Here is a 22,865-nt window from a genome sequence, read left to right as displayed (position 1 = left end):
CTGATACCCTCAGAAGGGACAGGAAATATGCACTCACATCAGTGTTAAGGACTTTCCCCCTTGAGATACGTCTAAGGAACTAGATTTTTAACATCACAATTAAAAACGTAAACTGAGTACACACTGGTTTGACCAAGGCAAAAGAAATTAAGAACCATGTGGTCTCACATAAACTAGAGGAAGATGTGTCCTCTGTCTCTCCAGACCGATGTATTTTTTGTCACAGCAATTGCTTTCGATGCTGACCACCTTCCAGCATTGCACTGCATTTTAGGGGTTTGTAAACAGGCTTTCCATTTGCATTAGTAATGACAGATAATCCCTTTAAGTAAAAATACTCCAGCGAAAGTAAACCAATAAGCTGGTGCAATTTTATTTTGTCTCTTATCTGCACCTCCTGCTCCTTGGGAAAAAGAAAACAAAACCTAAACAACCCACAAACTAATTTCATTAGAGTGGGAGACTTTCGATAGATCCAACTCCTGTTGAAAGAAAGTCTGATAGAGAAAATACATTTTTCTAAATGAGATCTTTGAGGTTTAAACATATCTTAAATCTGTGTTTGTTGATTCTAAAGACAGTTGTCATTTATGGTATTCACCTATGACATCTGACACTATAAGCTGACATGGGAATCACAAGCCAACAGGAAGGACCATGGACAGGGCCAACCTGAAAAAAAATTCTAAAGAACAATCTGGTTAATCATATGATGATTCTGTTACTAATTTCACATGTAGAACTTGTGAATTAGAATGGACGTTGCAGATAATACAGCTCAATAACCTCCTTTTAAAGAGGAGGAAAATGAAGCCCAGAAAGTCTTTCAAGGGATTTGCTTAAGGGCATCACAAGTGGCAGCACCTGGACTTGAACTCAGGGTTCTTGACTCCTAACCCAGAGCTCTTCCCATGGCTTCATCCATGCTCCCTCCATATCCTATTAAGGTGCAAAGAAAGTGTAAGTTATTCAATGTTTTAAGTCTTAGAATCTTTGTAAAGGAGAAGACTGGCTTTGCCCCCAGCAAAAGAGTAGGCAGAGGTTCTGATTAGGCTCTTTGGAAATGCCCTCAGTTCCCTTAAAGATGACCATAGGTCAAGAGTGGATTTTGGCCTTCAGGACCATTCAGAGACCATGAATAGCTACTCTGGCCAAACATATGCTACCCTGTTAACCAAACTTGATTCCTAGAAGGCAAACTCTTGACAGGACAGGGAAGCTCAGAAGCCATGACCCAAAGTTAACTGAGCTAAGAGGAAAGAAGATGTAAGCAGTGAAGATTGGAGGCCACTGTGACCACCTTGCTGACTGAGGTAACACCAGAGACAGAAAGCAGGCCACAGGAGAAGGGATGGTCGCACTGCCTAGAATGACAGCCAGCCTGGCCCATGAGCTCAGACATGCTTCCTGGTATCAATTTTTGTGGGTCTGCCACTTCTTGGTTGATAGTGAAAGAATTTGTGTTGATGGCATGTTAGAAAGAGCCCTAAGAAATTCAGAACATGGGTCTATGGATGTTCCATTCAAGAATGCCGAACTCCAAATGTCACCACCACTTCCATCATTGAAAGAGAAACATCTGTGTCTCCCTGTACAATGGAATTTCTTATCCACATCTCCTTCAGGGTCTTAGAACCATGAGGTGAGTCAGGTAGGTCAACTTATGGAGACTGCAAGAGCCCTGCAGTCACACAGACCTGGGCTCATGTCCCAAATTCCATTATTTACTGGCTATGTGACTCTGGCCAAGTAACTTAATCAAAGTGATCCTTAGTTTTGGCATCTAAAATGGGTATACGTAATTATACTTACCTCACAGGATCTCTGTGAGGATTAAATGTGAAGTGCTCTTGACAAAAAGCTTTGAACAAATACTGTACAAACACTAATGATTATTGGTATTGCAGATGAGGAAACTAGGGCTCAGGAAAATTAAGTGACTTGCTCAAGGTCACATGGTTGAAAATGCTAGAACAGCTGAAGTGGTGTTTCCATGAAACCACAAGGTCCAAGGGTACTTCGCTTACAACACACCCTCTACCCACCTTGCCACACCCCACTCCAGGAGACACCCATTCATCCCATGAGGTTGCCTCATCATGATCCCACATAATCCAAGACAGCCGCCCAGCAGCGTGAAAGCCCATGATACTCCCCTCAGGGCATGGGATGGGATGTCGCCTGAGCACCATGAGCCCTGCCCAAGCCCCGCTATGAGCTCACAGTGACAAGGAACTGCGATGAAGACACAGGTGGCCTGGCAGCCGGCGTGGAGTGCAGAGGGATGGAGGAAGCACCAGAGCATGGAGCTGTGAGTCAGGCACATGGCGCGCAGAATGGCGGTCTCCTCGGTTCAAAGGCAGACACAGAGGACTCACGACACGAACAACACAGCAACCCTACCTTCCGTGGCTCCTTTGCCTTTCCTGTCAGGGATCTCTAACCCAGTGCCCCCTGAGGGATACAGGGAGACGTCCGTTGGCACAGGCCAACTGCTGGCTGTGTCCTCCGTGATCTCATACATCTGCCCCTCCATCGGCTGCAGGTGCCAGTTTAGGCCAAACAGGTGCATGGCTGTGGTGAGCAATGAGAAAAGTCATCTTTTTCTGCTGGAGGTGGAAATGGAACTCCCAAGCCAGAGGGGAGGGCAAGTGGGGGTGGGGAACACAGGAAATCAGTTCAGTTCAGTTCAACAAAGAGCCCCTGAAGAGAGCTCTGGCAGTGCTGAGCGCTACACAGGGGACTGGGGCACAGAGATGATCCAGGCACAGACCCTGCCCTCGAGGGCTCACAGTCTAGGGGAGGGGGGAGAGGGGCAGGGATGTGGAAGTTTCAGGAGGTCTTGGCTTTTTTTTTTTTTTAACATCTTTATTGGAGTATAATTGCTTTACAGTGTTGTGTTAGTTTCTGCTGTATAACAAAGTGAATCAGCTATACATATACATATATCCCCATATCCCCTCCTTCTTGCGTCTCCCTCCCACCCTCCCATCCCACCCATCTAGGTGGTCACAAAGCACCGAGCTGATCTCCTTGTGCTATACAGCTGCTTCCCACTAGCTATCTATTTTACATTTGGTAGTGTATATATGTCCATGCCACTGTCTCACTTTGTCCCAGCTTACCCTCCCCCCTCCCCATGTCCTCAAGTTCATTCTCTACATCTGAGTCTTTATTCCTGTCCTGCCCCTAGGTTCATCAGAACCATTTTTTTTTTTTTAGATACCATATATATGTGTTAGCATACGGTATTTGTTTTCCTCTTTCTGACTTACTTCACTCTGTATGACAGACTCTAGGTCCATCCACCTCACTACAAATAACTCAATTTCGTCTCTTTTTATGGCTGAGTAATATTCCACTGTTTATATGTGCCACATCTTCTTTATCCATTCATCTGTCAATGGACAGTTAGGTTGCTTCCAAGTCCTGGGTACTGTAAGTAGTGGTCTTGGCCTTTTGATTCAAAAGATAGATAACAATCTAGAGGAAAAACCTGCAATTTGTATCACCAAGGGTTAATTTCCTTAATATAAAAAGAACTCAAATAATAAGCAAAGTCCAGCAAGTCAGTAGGAAAATAGGCATAGGATATGAACAGATAGTTTACAGAATAAGAAATGCAATTGGCTCTTGGTCACGTGAAAAGACGCTAGACATCACCCATAGTAGGAGAAATGTAAGTTAAACTCTGCAATACTGTTTTTCACATACGGTTTGGCAAAGATTTTAAAAAGGCTGAAAATACACAGTATTGGAAGAGAACAGGAAATAAGCACTCTCACACTTAGCTGGTTTGGTGCGAGCATAAGCTGGTACAAACCCTACGGAGGGCAATTTGACAAAAGCTACCAAATTAAAAATACCCATACCCTTTACTCTGGAACTTAGAGGTTCCAATTCTCCTCCAGATATGTTCATATACATACAAAATGATGTACATACAAGGTTATTCAGTACAGTACTGTTTGTAATAGCAAAATATTGGAAACCAGTCCACCAATAAGGGGCTAGATAAATTTTATTTATACAATATACTATGCAACCATAAAAAAGAGTGAGGAAGCTCTTTGTATATATTTTTCTGGAAGGAAAATTGTAACATTCAGAACAGTATGTTTGATATACTACATTTAGGTAAAAACATTTCTGCATATGTATAGAATATTTCTGGAAGGATAAGAAAAACACTGATAACAGCGGGTGCATCCTGTGAAGGAAGAGATGGGATTTGCATTTCACTGTGTGTCTGTTGCACATTTTGATTCTGTGCATTTTTGTGATTTTTGTGCAATGCTGTGATTTTGATTCATGTGCATGCATTTCTGTTTTAAAACTATTTTTGCAAGGTAGCAACTGCTGAATAGTCTTCTGCAACAATCGAGAAGAGACCATAAAACACCAGAGAACGGAGGTTGTCCTTTAAATACACAATGCTTGCGAAGGCTAGGAAGCGTGTTTTCCAGAAAGGTTTGCAATCTAGTACAAAGCGTCGGCTTAAGTCCCGCTGGCGATTCAAGACTTGAGCCTCATCAATGGTCCATACTTACCTCCTCTGGGACACCTTCCCTGACTCCCCACATACAGAATCACATACTCCAGTCCCCAACTCCCACAACATCCTCTGTGTAGCACCACTCCTTCGTTCAGCTGATGAACACTTTCTAAAAGCCCGCTCTATGCCAGGACCCGTGGCTGACACTGAGAGCCAGAACTGAATCAGATGCTCCCTGCTTCCATGAGCTCGTAGTCGAGCAGGGGAGACAGACAAGTAACAAAGTGTATTCCGAAGGACTAGAAGGCCCAGAGGAGGCAGTGGCTGACCCGCTAGGAGGGTGACAGGGACACAGGGAAGGATCGACAGAGATATGGAGGCCCATCGTAATTACGTTTACCGAGGACCAACCGCTTGCCGGGCAGTGCCCTGGGTAATCTGTATACATTACCTCTAATCCTCATGCAACCTTGCCAGACCCAATTTATAGATGTGGACATTTAAGTAACTCAGAAGGTTAATTAAAATTATGATAATCATAAAATTGTGATTTCTTGAGTGCTTTCCATGGGCCAGGCATTGTGCTAAGAGCAGTAAATACGTTTCAAAGTTTCTTTGATTCTTGCAACAATCCTAAAAGGTGATAATGCCATTTTGCCGATGAAGAAACTAAGACACAAAGACATCAATTAACACTGGGAAGGTTAAATGGCTAACAAGCGGCAGAGTCTAGACTAGAATCCCAAACTGCTGGAATCCTGAAATCACACACCATCCATCTTTCTGGCTGGAAGGCTCTCCCCACTTCACCATGCTGCTGCTTGCTAGCTTTTTCTAGCAAGGTGGGTGGGAATTATAAAGACATCCCCTTTTACACATCAAGCAACCTCCGAGGCTTTTACATGTCTTTTTAGGCAGCAGTATAGGATTCCGTGAGGTAGACGGAAAGTTGTGTTATTTGGCCGCAGTTTGTGGAAGGGTCACTGGTGGTCTTGAGGGACTGTGTGACTGCCTTCAAGACGCAAAAAAAGTGTGTACAGGGGACCGGAGCACAGCATGTCCTTATGACTCCTGATCCAAACACAAGCCACCGAGGAATACACACAAGTTTGGCTTAATCAGGAGAGCGTACGCTGGTAACAGAAATGCAATCAATCAGACCCTTTGCTTTCTCTTCGGTTACTGTGATGCAGTGGGAAGTGTGCTGGATCAAGGGCAAGAAAACTGGTTTTGAATCCTAACTGCCACTTCCTAGCTACAGTATTCTCATCTGAGAAATGGGGATAAAAATATTTCAAAGAATTATTGTATCATATGTGATAATATATGGCAAAGCACTTTGTAAACTGTACATCTGTGTGATTACTATATTCTATAACCATTATATTCATACCTTTGGTAATACTGATAAAATAGCAGCTAACATTTATACAGCACTTTTCAGGTACCAGACATTAAATGAGGTGCTTTATACTACTCTTGACTGCCTCTGTGTAGCTGTCAATAATAATAACATTAATTTGCCTGTTAGAAGTGAATACGCTGCTACTTCCAAGGCTGAATTAGCTCACATTTCTGCTTACCTTCTTACTGTTTTAATCTATTTATTGGCAACTCCAAAGGTAATGGAGAAATTGTTTGAATTGCGGACAACTCAGATATATGCAGTTAAACGAGCAGCACTTCTTTCCCCGTTAGAATCAATTATCTCATCTAAGCGCGCAAAAGAGCTGTCTTGTTAAAAGGTCATGAGAATTAACTAATCCCAGAATGAATAGAACTCTCACAGCTTTGTGAAGAGAAACATTTTTGTCAAACCTTTCTCTTACTTTAAACAAGATGCAAAAGCAAGTTCTTACAATAAAAAATATGTGGAGGGGGAAGAAAAGCCAGTGGAAAGAGTGTTCCAGGTGAAAATGATTACAGGATCTGGCGTCCAGGGACGTTAATTAGGGCAGGGCAGTCCACAGCTGGATGGGGGAGGCCGTCGGCCAGAAGCCCAGAGGTGCATGCCGGCACCCCTTCCTCTTGGCCTTGCCCCTCGGCGATCACAAACAGAGGCCCACACAGCTGTGACGCTGGTGGGTCTCTCTGCGACCTGTGGTAGATGTGCTCTTAGAAACCACCTGGGAAAGCCAAGTTCTGGATCCAGCTCTCACTTGGACTCTCAGGAGATTCAGTCCTCCAGAAATAATTCTGGAGGCTGGTGGGTAGGGAAGTGAGTACAGGGCCATCAACATTGGGCTGACAAATGGCCGACTGGAAGGTAGGAGAACCACTGGCTGAAACCACCCACCCTGGCCAGGCACCACAGTTACCATGTGCATGAGGTATCTTGCAACAGGAGGTCCTCGTAAGGAATGCAAAACTAACAAGCCACCACCAACCGGAAGAATTCGGGAAAGGTGAAAAGGAGAGAGGGGATGCCAGTTCATAAGTCCTGCCAACCTCCCAGAATCCTTCTCACTGGAATCCATCTTGGCTGAGTGATGTGCACGCCACCAGCAAGGACCGTGAGTCACAGTGATTGGCTAGAGACAACCTGGAAGCTAATCCCATCACCATAAAACCCAAGACTGCAAGCCACGTGGCAGAGCAGTCCTCCTGGGTTCCCTTACCCTCCTGCTCTCCGCCTGGGCGCCCCTTCTCAATAAAGTCTCTTGCTTTGTCAGCACATGTGTCTCCTTGGACAATTCATTTCCGAGTATTAGACAAGGGCCCACTCTCGGGCCCTGGAAGGGGTCCCCCTTCCTGCAACAGTAAGATTTAGACAGAGGAGCAGGATGATACGGAGTCAGAGATGTGAAGTTCCACCAGCAATGTTGTCTTAAAGCCAGAATAAAAGGGACCTTTAATCTGTGATCCAGTCTTAAATATAAGTCAGGCTAGGGGCCCCTCAACTCTTTTACTGTATTGTTTGGTGGGTGGTCAGTTTTATAGTTCTGGGTTATGAGTGACAGAAAGAGAAGGAAGGGAAATAGTCTGCTCTGTTCTCCTCTTCCCAAAGGACACAAGGCATACTCGGTCAGAGGCTGTCCAAAGAATACACAAGCTCAGGCAACCATTCGTCTTTGTCCTTGATAATATTCAAAGTAACAACAGTAACTCAAAACCTGGTATAATCTGAGTGCATACTACATGCCAAATTCTTAATTTATATTATTCGATTTAATCCACATGTAAAGATAGGTTGAAAAAACATTATTGGAGAATAGGTACAATGGAACCGAATGGAAATTGAGCTATGGGGATATATTCTGATTTACTCACAGTAAGTTACCTAACACCTTTGAGCTGGTATAAGTTTGAGGCAAGTTTCAAACTCAGGAGCCTGTGTTCCCCAGCCAAGCTTCCTCTTTTACATATTTTCCTTTAAATAGGAGGTAAAATATGGGCAATATAAAGCCACCAGCAAATAAAGGCTGAAGTTAATGTTTGGGGGTCCCAGTGGTGATAATAAATAGTTCTTACCCCACAGCAACCCTCATTTAAAGCTGTAGATAGCAGTAGGTGCATGCTATCCAGATGACTTGGAAATAACAGTCATGGATCCAAAAAAGCTAAATAATATAAATGGTCCTCTCCAGCCTGCTTTAAGACCAGACCACTGAAATAATATAAATTATAATGATCGTAATCCCTCCTTCCAGAGGAATTAATAGTTAAGCACCAATGTACATCACAGGATTATATAAATTACACCCCACAGTATGTATTTATAACTGTTTGTGCAAAACTCTCCCAAGTACATTGAAAATGACCTAAATAAGAAACTTGATACCGGCGTCCCCTTTAAACTGGTTTGTAATTCAGTGAAAAGGTGAAAAGATGCTAAAGAGTTGAGAAGAAGGCTGTGGAAAGGTAGCGAGTTCACAGGATCACCCACGTTGAAAGGTTAATGATTTCTAAAAGCCAAGAGCTAGGGTGGGGGGAGTTGCTTACTCCCTCAGATCTGGTCAATCTGATCCCAGGGCTGACATTTTCCAGTCGCCTTTTCCTGCCCAGCGAGACATGAGAGAGGGCTGGGAAAGTGCAAGCTCCATCTTGACATTTTTAAGAAAAATGCTCAGTAGATGTTCAGACGTTGAAGGCTCCCCCCAGCACCCAGCCAGCAGGAGGCAATTAACAAAGTCATTATGCAGAAGTCACCGAAGTAAGTATAGGAGAGTTTCCACTGTCACATGCATGCTTCCCTTCCAAAAATAGAATGCACGAACCCAGTTGCATCTGTAAATCAGCAGCTCTAGGTAGTGACTAGAGATGGTTATAACTTCAAGAAACTGTTGATTCAAGCAGCATTCTTGGTTTCAAAAGGCAGCGGAAACCAACCCAGCTGCGTGGCTACCTACTTTTCTGTTTTACATTATTAATGCTCAGTTGTTTGTTTGTTTGTTCTTAACTAGCATCATTTCTGTAAAATATAACTCATTGGAGTTCTCTGACTTATGATCCTCTAATGTAGAAAGCAAAAAACAAAAAGGCAAAACAATAACAACAGCAAAACGACAGAGCTTCATTCCCCAAGTTCTTCTCCTGGTTTTGCAACAAAGCCACAACATTCAAAAGTTTCAAACCTAGAAGCCATATACACAGAGATGTACACTGCAGTGTACTAGTAAAAAAATCAGAAGCAACCCAGATGTCTTAAAATAGGAAAACAACTTAGCTAAACTATGATACAAGTACTGGATGGAATACCAGGTATACATACGAAAAAAAAATCTAGAAAGAGATAAGTAAAAATGACATCAAGCTTTGAATTATAGTGGTAGGATGACTAATTTTCTTCACTAGTTTCCAAACTCATTTCCATGCTGTTTACATTAAAAAGGAGGTTCTACAACTTAGTCTTAGGAGCAAGAGGTAAAGAAGGACAACAGAGCCGAGTGGGGAGATCCTGATTTTGCGCATATGCCACGTGTCAGACACTTAGGCAAGGGGAATTACATACATTATTTCATTCAGACCTTACATAAACCTTGAGAAAATCATTAGTATTCCCATTTTACAGACGAAGAAAGTGGAGGCTCAGAGAGGCTGCATAACCTGCCCAAAAATACTTCCCAAGATACTTCCCAGATGGGAAGTGATGAAGTCACTTTTGAACCCAGGTCTGACTGGTCCCAAAGTCCAGGCTCACCTCTAGACTGTTGATGAATTACAATGCCTGAAATTAAATTAAAATTAAGATAATTTTAAGGCAAGGCCTCTGCTGACAGTATAGCCAGGTTTTCTCTTTTGAGATAGTCTGTTAAAGGACCTTCATCTTAGGGATAAAGCATGGGGTCCCCACCTGTTTACATCCTGACCACGGTAGACAGGGCTGACCCCCAAAAGCAAAACCATGTAAATGCAAGTAAGTGACTTCGGTAGAGTCAGTCCTCAAGTTTGGGTCTATCTGGAGCGTTCAGAGGCACATCATTTACTAGGTTCCTGAATCTGGGTAAATGACTTAGCCTCTCTGAGTCTCAGTTTCTTCATCTGTAAAATAGATAGTAATATTTACCTCAAAGGATTAAATGAAATAATGCATGTCATGTGCTTAGAACTGTGCCTGGCACATAGTAGGAGCAAAATAAATGGTAGCTGTCATCATCCTTGTCATTTTGCTCTGCTGATTTTCCTAATTCCCAGATCCCCTGAAAGATTTATTTAAGCCAGCTCTGTTCCATCACCTGTCCTTCTCTCCACATATTGCCCCTAATTTCCCTCCCATGCCAACTGCAAATTTCTTTGAGCTGAGGGCGCTCTCCCTACCCTGCTCCCATCAGCTGACAGACTTTGGGCACAGGAACTAGAGATATCTGTCCAGCGGATAAAACAGTTTTTAAAAGTGGAATCGCTATAAAGCAGCCTGACAGGATCCCACTGCTGACTACGTGGGGCTAATTTTAAATCAAGTAAATATATTGCCTTTCTTCCTATCTCTGGATAAACCTGACGGCAACAACCAGGGTTACTGTCTCTCACCCCCAAATTAATTGTTTTCTGGAGAGTGGACTCTGGCACAGTTAATCATTTTTCTGCACCATGCAACGCTGTGGGGAAAGGAGGCCTTTCAGCAAGGATTCACTGGCACGTGCTCAATAGTTCTGGAAAACAAGGTGGGGTGTGGGGATGGGCATGAGAGAAGGGGAGACACAGGCACGCCCGCCGTCAATGTGGAGGAGAAAGGTCAATGTAAGTGGAGGGCACTGAAAACCGGTGACACGGCAAGTTGTAGGGGGACCAGGGCTGGAATCTAATTTGTGCAGAATGGAGTGAACGGCTATTACTGCAGTAATGGAATAAGAAAACTCTCTTTTCTGGGCCCCTTTCACCTGACGGGCTCCACTAAGCCTTCTTCTGTGCATGACTAGCTTAGGGGTTGGCCACCTTGGACTGACCTCAGCCCAGTAATGGGACCTCTCCCTGCCCTACTCCCAACATAGTGCTGGTGCCAGACACAGGAAAATGGGAGGCACGAAGTACAGTGGTTACGAGCACGGCCATTGCAGCCAGACAGCCCCGCGTTCCTGTTCTGGTTTTCACGTTTATAGTTACGTGACTTTGTTCCTGTTATTTAAATCTTTTGACTCCCAGCTTCCTCATCTATAAAATGGTGACAATAATACCTAGCTCCAAAGAATGGCTGTGAAGGTGAAAGGAAAGAATATATTTTATGAGCTTATTATGCTGCTTGGTATTTACTCAAATTTACTACCAGAGGGTAGCCTTCTACATTGGTATCGTCATCATCATTTGCAGTGTATATTAAAGTTTTCACTGAGAAAGTGACGTACGGAGATTTCTTGAGGGAGTTGAGAAGTCTGAGTCTTTGCTCTGGTGCTGGGGGGATGTCGCTATGACTGAACCTGCCCCCCACTCACCGGGCAGATGAGACTCAGGCTTGACGGGGGCACTTGGGGCAGAGCCTGGAACTGCGCTGAGCCCAAGTCACCCGGATTTAGTTCTGAGTTCTTTCTGCTAAATGACCCCGTCACTAAGTCGCAGAAGAAAATCCTGTAAGAGCAGGAAAGGCCCCTTCATGGCTTGTTATTCCGTCAGGCACTGCACTCCCAGACTAAAGGAGTCATCTTCTTGAGCCTAAAGTAAAGGGAATGAGCCCACGGGGCAGGTGATATCAGGCCGCCAGCAGGCCCTCCCTTAGGGCAGGGATCCTTTCTCTCATCTCCATCCCCCAGCACCTGGCCCACAGGAGAGAAGAAGAAAAAGAGCAAAGGAAGGAGACAGACATAATTAGGATGATTATCAAAACAGTAACAGTTCCCACTTATTAAAAACTGTACCATGTGCACGACACAGTGCTGGAGGATGAACATTCATTATGTCATTTAATCTCACAGCTTTTTAAGGAAGACAGTATCTCCATTTTATGGATTAGGACCTCAAAACATAGTGACAAAGTAGATATTATTAACCTCATTTTGGATCTTTAGAAAACCAAGGCCCCAGAACAGTCCATCATTGCACCATTCATCATGGCAGCACCAAGATCCAAACCCAGGTCCGGGTCACTCCACACCTTGAACTCTTCGCAGACTGCTGTCAGAGCCCAGGGCAGGCTTCCATGCCATCCTGATCAGAACAACATGCAGCTTCTGATCAAATCACTGCTGACAGAGCAGTCAAGGAAGTGACTCCACGCAGTGGAAGACCCACCACCTGCCCTTCATATTCAAAGCCTCGTTAAGGATCCAGGGAGCAAAATCACCCCAGGGTCGCCAGCCTGTTCAACTGCTCTGCTGGGGTGCGCAGCCAGCCCTGCCCCGGCAGAAACATGTCAGCGGGGGAAAGCTGGGAAAGTTGCCTGTCATTTCCCGAGAGGGGGCGGAACGCTGGCCTAGAGCTCTGCTGGGTTTCCTTTCTTTGTGGTACTTGCATCCAAGTGCCAAGACTATTCACAAGGCTATCTAAAGCATTTCTATAAAAAGGTGTCTCAACTTAGCCAAGGACCAGCCTCTCATGTGTGAGGCCCTGTCCCCTCCTTCCTGTACCAACCATCAAATGGGGCTGAAGGAAACACGGGTTTGGTTCATGCTTGGGAGCTCCAGAAGGAGAACGTGCCTGTTGCTAGGTTCCATTTCCATAGCTACTAGAAAACGTCCTGTTGCAAGGCTCTGTGAGGCACCCTCCCATTGCCTGATTTCCTTTGGCATATCAACCATGTAACTGGGTTGTTTTTTTTCTTTTCCAATGATCAAAGTCAATTAGGAGGTGGTCCCCACTGCACCTCTAAATGGAGTTTTAATTTGTGTGTATATTATTAGGATAGGCCTTTTCCCTCTGGAACAGTCACTTCAGCGGGAAGAATGTGGGTGGACAGCTTAAGACAGAGTCTGCCACCGAGATTTGTAACTAGCGATGATATTTCTTTATAATGAGAAGCATTTTGAAAGAGCATTTTAAACTCTCACAGAACAGAGTGTGTGATGTCCCTCCTAAACCACAGCTTCCCAGCCTCCTGCCCACTGGAGCGTTTTCTAGCTCTTTGGGATCATACTACGTTTTCTTGCCTCTCTGCCTTGTCTGTGCACAGAGCCAGGCACGCAATACACACGAGTCCTCTGATATGCAGGGACCCCTGGTTTGGCTCAGTCCTTAGATTAAGAAGTTTAAAGCAGCACAGAGTTCCAGGCACCATGATGATGATGATGATGGTGATGATGGTGATGGTGACGGGGATGGGGATGGGGATGGGGCTGATGATGAATGTGGTGGTGATAACAGCCACTGTTATTAATAGTACCAAGCACTGGGGCTTCCCTGGTGGCGCAGTGGTTGAGAATCTGCCTGCCAATGCAGGGGACACGGGCTCGAGCCCTGGTCTGGGAAGATCCCACATGCCGCGGAGCAACTGGGCCCGTGAGCCACAACTACTGAGACTGCGCGTCTGGAGCCTGTGCTCCACAACAAGAGAGGCCGCGATAGTGAGAGGCCCGCGCACCGCGATGAAGAGTGGCCCCCACTCACCGCAACTAGAGAAAGCCCTGGCACAGAAACGAAGACCCAACACAACCAAAAATAAATAAATAAATTAATTAATTAATTAAAAAAAAAATAGTACCAAGCACTGTGCTTAGTGCTTGATAAACACACTATCACTTAATCTTTGCAAAGCCCTAGGAGGTAGGTACTATTATTATCCTCATTTGCAAGATGAGGAAACTAAGGCTCCAAGAGGTTCAACAACTTGCCCAAGATCACACATTTAATAAGAGGCAGAGGGTCACTTCAGATCTGAGCCAAATCCGGATTGCACAGAATCTGTCCCTAACCCCTATACACGCTGCCTTTCTGATTAGATGTAAAACTGTGGAAATGACAGAAATGGAGAATAAAAAAGGAAATCTCTTAATTATATGGCCCTGTCTTACTGCTCAAAGTTTGTTGGTGATATTTTCCTGAGGATAGAAACTTGAGCATTTGAAACACTTGTTGAGCACAGTACCTGACGTTCCTCGTTGCTTCTCCCTGCCCAGGAATCTCTGTCTGTGTGGGTTTCTCCTGTCCCTTGAACACACAGCCTCCAGGCTTCGTTGATGTAATGTCTCTACGTGGAACGGCCACTGCCTTTCCTATTTTTAAAATCATTCTCCCATCCTTCAAGGCCTACTTCAAACCTTAACTCTTCTGTGAGGATTTCCACCATTGCCCCAAGCCAGAAATGCCGTCTGCTCTCCCCTCCCCAGCCCCGGCTCCTGACCATTACACTTCAGCACCTGTCCCATGCACACTGCCCTGACAGTCCACATCCAGGTGCTTCCCAACCGTCCCTTGCTGGCTCTGTTGTCCACCTATGTACCCAGCGGAGCAGATCTGCAGAGACAGCTGGACTCCCAGCTCTGGCCCCCCCAGCTCTGGCCCTTACCAGCTATGCATCTGCAAATAAGTCACCTAACCACTCTGACCCTCAGTTTTTTCGTCTGTAGAAAGGGAAAGAATACAAAACCATCTCCCAGGTTCTTATAGGATTAAATTTAAGGAAAGTCCTTTTGAAGTGTATTGAAAATATAAGACGACATTATTATGTTGCTTAAAAGTTAATCAGGGGCTTCCCTGGTGGTGCAGTGGCTGAGAATCTGCCTGTCAATGCACGGAACACGGGTTCGAGCCCTGGTCTGGGAAGATCCCACATGTCACAGAGCAACTAGGCCCGTGAGCCACAACTACTGAGCCTGTGCGTCTGGAGCCTGTGCTCCGCAACAAGAGAGGCCGCGATGGTGAGAGGCCCACGCACCGCAATGAAGAGTGGCCCCCACTTGCTGCAACTAGAGAAAGCCCTGGCACAGAAACGAAGACCCAACACAGCCATAAATAAATAAATAAATAGATAAATAAATAAATAAATAAAATTTAAAAAAAAAAAGTTAATCAATGAAAGAAAGAATACCCAAAGTTTAATACACAGACTAATGCAAAGATTTACATGTGAAACTTCCTACACAGCCCCAGACCGATACCATTAGGGGTAATCACAGTACAATTTAATGGACTTAATGCTCTACAGAAAGGTGAGGAGGCATAAACAAGCAAAAGAAGAGTTTCCAGTTTTCAGGTAAAGAAAAATGCTACCTCTCCTAAAATTCTCATTTAATCTTCGTTACTCCCAACTCCATCTCCTCTCAAATACCTTTTTTTTTGCCTGCATACTGGGTGGTGTCATGTGTGTACTCACACACAGAGACTCATACACTGAGACACACATAGGAGTCCAATGAGTCTGTCCTGCTGTAGAATTCTACAGATGGCCTGAGTGGTAAAATTTAGGACAATGTGATGAAATGCAGGCCACAGCTCAATTAATGATACTGGCATTTTTTTCTCCTCCCCCACTGGAGGCTGTGAACAAAATCCTAACTTCAGGCTCAAAGGCGCAAAAAATCTAGCTGTTTGCCACACACCAGCAGGAAAGGCTCCCTCCAAAATGAAATGTTACACTGGTGACAATCTAATGCCATAGCACATGAAGCCTGGAGAACAGGTGAATCAGATAACACGAAGGGCTAGTGCTCAATAAGCGATGTGTATCGAGGTCCCCTGATGACATCTGGGCCTCCTTTGCTCTCCAATCCTGAAACACTCTGGGTGCAGACCACATCTCCACTCAATGCCACATAGGTACGTAGCAATCCTGGCACAGTGCCTGGCCCAGGGCAGGGGGATGCTAATTTTTCTTCCTTAAGAAAATAAGGTAGTTTCTCTCTTTAGTAAGGAGCTCTGTGCATCCTCTCAGCAGTTCAGATCAGGTGAACCGTCCCAGCCCCGCTCTAGCCCCACTCTAGCCCCGCTCCAGCCCTGCTCTAGCCCCACTCCAGCCCCGCTCCAGCCCCACTCCAGCTATGGGAATCGTAGAGCACAGTGGGAAGAGGGCAGGCTCTGGGGGCAAATCCTGGCTCTCACACTCACTAGTGACGTGGCCTTGAACAACTGACAATTTCCTCAGGTCTCAGTTTCTCATCTATGAAATGGAAATAAAAATAGAATGGTACCTAGCACATGGCTGGTACTTGACAAATATTTGTTGGATAGGTAGGATTGTTAAGAAGATTAAATGAGAAATATATACAACACTCAGAACATGCCTGGAACATGGTTAGCTCTCAACACATGTGAGCTGCCACCTCTGTTAGATCAGGGTAGGTTGTGGGAGGGAAGCTGGGAGCAGGGGCAGAAGAAAGCCCCAGACAGGATGGCAAAGCACCCCCTTGTTTGCTCTGAGCCTTGGGTATGGAGCACAGCGGCAGAGAAAGACATCAGAGGAGGGCTCTGAGAGCTGGCGTGGTCTACATAAGGAACATAGGACTTGGAATCAGAAAATCTGGTTTCTAGGCCCAGCTCTATTACTTACCAGTCGTTCCAGGTAAACAAGTAATTTAACTGCAGCAGGCCCAGTTTCCACATCTGGGGCTTGCAGCTAATAATCCTACACAGTGCAGAGACTGCTGGAGAGGACTGATGGGTCTGACAGGCCTCACATGAAGGCAAGGGATTTATTATGCATCTGCCCAGTGGAGCCTCTGTTCTAAGGGGGAAGGCAGCCAGCGTCCTCCTGCAGTGCCTGTGGTTTCTGTAGTTCTACATTCAAGAGCCTTCAGTAAAAGAGAGACTGAGGCCCACAACAGGTCCGATGCACAAATGGATATTTTAATGCACAGTCTTCTGACACACGTGCCAGAAAAATTGCCAACATTTCTATCTATGATCCTTTGCCTTTGTTTAGACTGTTCCATCTTCCAGAAAACCATTCCTAGCTTCTCTTTTAATATCTTACTTGATTTACAAGGCTCAATGCCTTGGGGAAATTTACCTGATCTTCCTGGTTAGAATGAATTGCTCTCTCCTTCAGGCTCCCACAGGGGTAAAGTTCAAACTCCAGTAACATGCTTTTATCATCTGTCTACTATTGCCTTGGGCTCCTTACACACCTGGCTGTCTATGAAACCATGGAGGACTCAAAGCAGTGATGCTAGCTTACCTGGCTTTGTCTGTCCCTGTAGCCCGGGACACAACCCAGCAGACAGGCTCAGTGAATGCTCCCCAGTGTCTCAAACCTGAGCTTGGGGAAGCTCCCTCTACTTCATCCCAGATTACCTGAAATCCCTGCATCTGCAGACGGCCCTTGGCTGCTGAATCTTGCTTTCAAATCTCATGGGTGATCCAGCTGCCCGGAAGGGTGAGATCTGTATTTCCTCAGCACCCACCATGGACCAGTCACCGAACTGGACCCTTTGCAGATGTTCTGTCACTTAAACACCTCTTGGATATTAATGGACAAAATTATCCATGAGGAAACCAAGATGCAGAGAGATGGAAAAACCTGTGTGAGCACGGCTGGAGGGTGAAGTCTGTGCTTTCGCTATTAGACTGTACTGCTGTCTTTAGGAGGATGAAGGCTTTTAGTTGTGGTTTTGTTGTTTTACTGATAGAAGGAAAAAAATACTGTGTTTTTTTACTGCCATCTCGCTTCCTCTCCCCTTTCCCGCCCCTCCCTTTTTTTTCCCCCTGAAATGAAGAGCCGCTTGGCTGGGCTTCCTCACCTCTGTCCCTAGCCTGCAGCACGAAGCACAGCCCTGACTGTACGGACCTCCTCTCCGCAAGCTAGGTATTTACGACAGTGAGAAAACAGCCATCAGGGAGACCACTCTCACTTTCTCTCTGCATCTAAGTGCAATTAAATTATGTTATTTCACAGTAATTAGTTCGGAATAAAAACAAGGACTTGGGGACATGTTCTTGCCAAGGATGCTAAAAATCTGTAAAATCGATTCCTTTTCCACACTCCCGGGGTGCAGCTGGGGAAGGAGCACCCCGGCCACATAGCTGGGGCTACTCCCTGACCAACCACAGCTAGGCTGCCTCTTTGGGGGTCTTGAAACTACCCACAGGACAAGGCCCCCCGAGTCCTGGGACAGTGTGTTGTCTCTGGAGCTGCCGCCATTGTTATAAAAAATGAATATACTAGGGGGCTTCCCTGGTGGCGCAGTGGTTGAGAGTCTGCCTGACGATGCAGGGGACAAGGGTTCGAGCCCTGGTCTGGGAAGATCCCACATGCCGCGGAGCAGCTGGGCCCGTGAGCCACAACTACTGAGCCTGCGCGTCTGGAGCCTGTGCTCCGCAACAAGAGAGGCTGTGACAGTGAGAGGCCCGCGTACCGCGATGAAGAGTGGCCCCCGCTTGCCGCAACTAGAGAAAGCCCTCGCACAGAAACGAAGACGCAACAGAGCCATAAATAAATAAAGATATAAAGAAAAAAAGAAGTGTCCAAAAGATCTCTTCCTTTAAAAAAAAAAAAAAGAATATACTAATAAACTCGGGTCCTTTCTTTTTTGAGGCATTTCCAAACTCGGGACGGCTTGGCCCTCAAATTCAACACAACTTGTTTGCTAGGGGGAGGGGAAGACAGATGTCATTCACTAATGGCTCTTATTAGAAAGAACTAGGTGCCCGATTGTCATTGCGTCCCCAGAGCAGCCTATTACCTGCTTTCACAGAAGAGGAAACCGAGGCTCAGAGAGGGCAAGGTTCTCGCTTCAAGTCTCACAGGTGTAAGCAACAGACAAGGTCTGTGCCCTACACTGACTACATTTTGGAAGCCACCTCTGGTATTCTCTCCCCTTAGTTTCCAGTAACCTTTTTCACTCTCACATGATCTCCCTGCCCCTAGACTTTTCGCCTCTGTTCCCTGTAAGAACCTAAGCTTCTCTGCTTACCATTTTCTTTCCCCCTGCTCCATGCCTTGCAATATCAGTTAGCTTCTGGTCCTGACATCCCTCCTTTCTCTCCTTCAACAAACTGCGGCTGAACGCAGGCTACATCCTGCCACACCCTGGTACGAGAAGCTGTGGCTATAGCACTGGGCAAGACAGAAATTGCTTCCACCCCCATGGAGCTTACAGTCTGACAGTGGAGACAGAGCTGAGCGAATCTAAGACATAGTCCGCGGCTGCAATGACCTTGAGACCCCTGAGCACTAGAAGAGCATATGACTGGGTTCCTGGCTTACGGCGAGGGGGTCAGAGGAGCTTCGCTGAGGAAGGCACGTGTGAGCTAGGCTCTCGAGAGGGAACTGACTGGGAGGAGGCATGTGGTTCCCTCCAGGAATGAAGATCCCTTTACCTCTCTGGGTCTCGGGGCCACTTGTAACCTCCCCTGGCCCCCACTCATTAAACCAGCTGACCCACCAAGATCAGACACAAAGCTGCACGCTAACAGCACTGTGGGGAAACTGGACACGTAGCTGGGAACCCGGGGATTCAGCCCTTTCCTTCTGAGGAGCCCCTAGCAAGCAGTGAGTCACAAGAGCTTTAAACTGTCCATATCTTGTGACCACCCCCCCAAAAAAAATCCTGCTCAGGGGGACACACCCTCCCCAAAGTAAGTGAAAGAAGAAAACAGAAGAGGTTTTCTTTCATTCTGGTTACAGAAGTCCTATATATAATAGCAAACAGTTGGAAACAAAGGAATACAATGATATAGTAATGGCACAAATATGATAGAGGTATTAAACTTGACAAGAATGAGAATTTTGTGTCAATACTTAAAAATATGTGTACGAAAAGATGGTCCACGAAAAAGGCAGAAGAACATACACATGCTGACTACATGGAGGGTTTTGGCTGTGATCCTCCAAGGAGGTCAAGTGTAACACACAGAGAACCCTAGAATGTTTCAGTTGTTTGCCCTCATATCGTAAATTCTAAACCATATCTTTAAATTTTCTCAAAAACACTTTGATGCCTTAAAGTTTGAAGGTTATTGTAGGTAACACCTGATTTTGAATCCAGTAAATAAATCACTTCTTTACTACACATCTCAGAAACGGTACCAAAAACTACCGATATGTGGAATGGATGAGTGGTGGCCTGAGGCTGAGGATGAGGAAGACAGGACTGATTAAAAAAAAAACGGGGGACTTCCCTGGTGGCGCAGTGGTTGAGAATCTGCCTGCCAATGCAGGGGACACGGGTTCGAGCCCTGGTCTGGGAAGATCCCACATGCCACGGAGCAACTAGGCCCGTGAGCCACAACTACTGAGCCTGTGCGTCTGGAGCCTGTGCTCTGCAACAAGAGAGGCTGCGACAGTGAGAGGCCCTCGCACCGCGATGAGGAATGGCCTCTGCTTGCCCCAACTAGAGAAAGCCCTCGCACAGAAATGAAGACCCAACACAGCCAAAAATAAATAAATAAATAATTAAAAAAAAAAAACAAAAACGGAACTTTTGGGGTGATAGAAGTGTTCCGTGTTTTGATGGTAGTGATGGTCACACAACTCTGTTTGTCAGAATTCATAGAATGGTACAACTAAAAAGTGTTAAACTTCCGTATGAAAATTATATCTCAATAAATCTGCTTTTAAATACAAGCAGTCGGGGCCTGCTGGCTGAGTAGGTGTACAGGTGAGGGAGACACGCCTGAGTGTGGTATGGGTCTCAATCCTAGTCTTGGGCCCTGAACACTGCTAGGACAAGAACTAAGAAGAGTGGGGATACTGATGCTATCCATTTGCCCTCCAGATCCACCCCATCCTTCTCGACCCTGCTCTGTGCCCAGGGAGGCTCATCCATATGGTCTGGACCAATGGGTCCGCTTGGGCTCTGGCTCTTGGTTGGGTTCGGTTACCAATGGGAGGAGATCGGAGGGTGGGGAGAGCACGAGGTCTGCAAGATGGACAATCTTCTCTCATGCTGGGCTGAAGCATGCTGAATGACTTCATCATTTCAGCTAGCCTTTTGTTTACTCCTGTTTTACAGGTTCAGAAACTCATCCGAAGAAGATTAAGTCCTCGTATGGGTGGCACAGATAGGAATGGCAGAAGGACGATGAGGACAAGACCCCCTGGTCTGTGGAGCTGGGGCACTTAAGAGTCGCCCCTCTCACTGCAGACACCCCTCTCAAGCAGCCCACTCCAGACAGGCGGCTGTCTTGTGAGGGAAGTCTTCTCCCAGAGCCGGAATCGGCCTTCCCATCATTTTCAGCCAGAGGGCCTTGTTCTGCCCTCGGCAATCTCACAGAGCAAGTCTGCCCCCTCCTCCGCGTGGTGGCGTTTCAGACCACTGCAGGGGGCCATGCTAGCCTCCTCAAGTCCTCCTTTTGGGGGGCTGAAGGATATTTGTCTGGGGTCTGTCATAAAGAGAACAATCTATATATATCTTGCTATTAGCAATTCCCACAGAGCAGCATGAAGGAATCAATCTTGGAGAGAAAGCCTTTAATACAGGATCCTGTATCTTTATCACTTTTTTCTCCTCCTAAAAGATCAAGTTCAATCATCTCCGTTTCCCATTCTTTGGGCTATAAAGCTAAATCTATGGCTTCTGTCCAAAGGGCCTGATGTGAAGTCGAAGAAAAAGGGAAGAAAATGAGTCTTATTGCTCACTAATAACACCCAGGCCCAGAGTGCAACGGGCCTGGGCTTAGGAAGCAAATGGCATCTGAGATCCTGATATTGCATGAGCTGAACCAGATGGGGATAACTGCGGGGCAGCAGCGGGTACAATCACCCTGGCCTCTATTTCTAATCCTTTCTCTACTCATTTCATGTCCATTTCCCCTGTACCTGAACCCCAGGACATAAAATGCACATTTCTGCCACCATGCTTGTGCCCACACTATTCTGCCTAGAAAACCCTGGGCAGATTTTACCGTCTTGCAAGGTGTTTTATTCAACCACATCTTACTGAGCACGGCTACCATGGGGCAGGCTGAGTATCAGGGGCTGAGTATGCAGCAGAGAATAAGACATTAGGAGATAGAAGACCACACTCCCAAAGAGGAGGGAAGCCTAAGATCCCTCCTGCCTGGCTTGCTGCTGTGCTGAAGTCACGTGTGCATGTGTGCATGGTCCGTGTCAGGGACCTTGAGGGAGCCTGCACAAGTCTGTGCAAGTCACATTGAGTGCCCAAGTCCACCTCTGTCAACATTGCCCAGATGACTTCAAGAGCTGGATGACCCAGGCTCTTCCAGACCACGAACTGCAATAATTCCAACCAGCAATGCTCTCTGAAAGCTGCCTTTTGAGAAGAGGCAATTAAGCGTCACAACATTCTCACTTATAAATTAAACTCATACCACTTCGAGCAAGGGTTCTGATTTTTTTTTCCAGTCCACAATCAGCTGCTGGTGGAGGTGAAAAATGTTACCTAGTTTAAAAAATGAGTCCCTTATGGCTATGGAGCATGTTGGAAAGTTCCCCTGCAGTTACCCAGAGGCTGCTGCAGCCCACACTTGGGACTCCACCCTCAATGTCCTGGTTCAATTTCCTATGGGCATCGCTCTACAGATGGGGAAGGACCTAAGAGGATCACTTACTCCCACGCCATCCTGGCCTGAGATACTGAGGTCCATGACAACGATCTCCCAAGGCCACCAGCAAGGGACTCCTCCTTGGTCACGTGTCTTGTGTTTTTTCAACTTCGTCTCTTTTAACCTGTACAACAGCCTCAAGAAGGAAGTATTCTTCTTCTTCCCGCTTTGCAGATAAGGAAACCAAAGCTCAAAAGGGTCACACAGGTGGAGAGTGGCAGAGCTGAGATTTCCACTGAATCCTGTCTTCTGATCAGAACACCGTGCTGCCTTAGAGAAATCATAGAGGATGAGGCCCCGCCCTCCAGGGGGGACCTGGACCTGACAATGAAAGAAATAGCTCCCAGGCACTCTCGGGTCTCTGTTTAAATGTAAAGCTCTTCCTGGTTTTTGTACTGTTAACAATCCTTTTTGGTCTCCTATTCCAAAGGCCTATCTGGCTAGACAGGTGCTTGAAAAGTCCTCAAGATACACCTCCGCGCTCTTCTGCAGTACTCAGTGTCTGCTTTTTACATAGGGATTCAGAACACGAGGGAAGCTGTCAGTTTTCTCTGGATAGAGGCAA

At 46.0% G+C, this 22,865-nt stretch overlaps 1 protein-coding gene across 2 annotated transcripts in view; it reads right to left on the bottom strand.

Moving 5' to 3' along the window:
* Positions 1 to 22,865, bottom strand: part of TENM4 (teneurin transmembrane protein 4) — a 740,746-nt gene that overhangs the window by 197,408 nt on the left and 520,473 nt on the right. For both annotated transcript variants that reach the window (XM_082410302.1, XM_082410301.1), the window contains one exon: positions 2,404 to 2,574. In XM_082410302.1, the coding sequence (XP_082266428.1) occupies positions 2,404 to 2,574 (171 nt within the window). The remainder of the gene's footprint in view (positions 1 to 2,403; positions 2,575 to 22,865) is intronic.

This window comes from Balaenoptera physalus (assembly GCF_965194825.1).
Source record: "Balaenoptera physalus genome assembly, chromosome: 10".
In the NCBI taxonomy this organism is placed as follows: domain Eukaryota; kingdom Metazoa; phylum Chordata; class Mammalia; order Artiodactyla; family Balaenopteridae; genus Balaenoptera; species Balaenoptera physalus.
The sequence above is the reverse complement of the archived record's forward strand: the minus strand, read 5'-3'. Positions and strand labels throughout refer to the sequence as shown.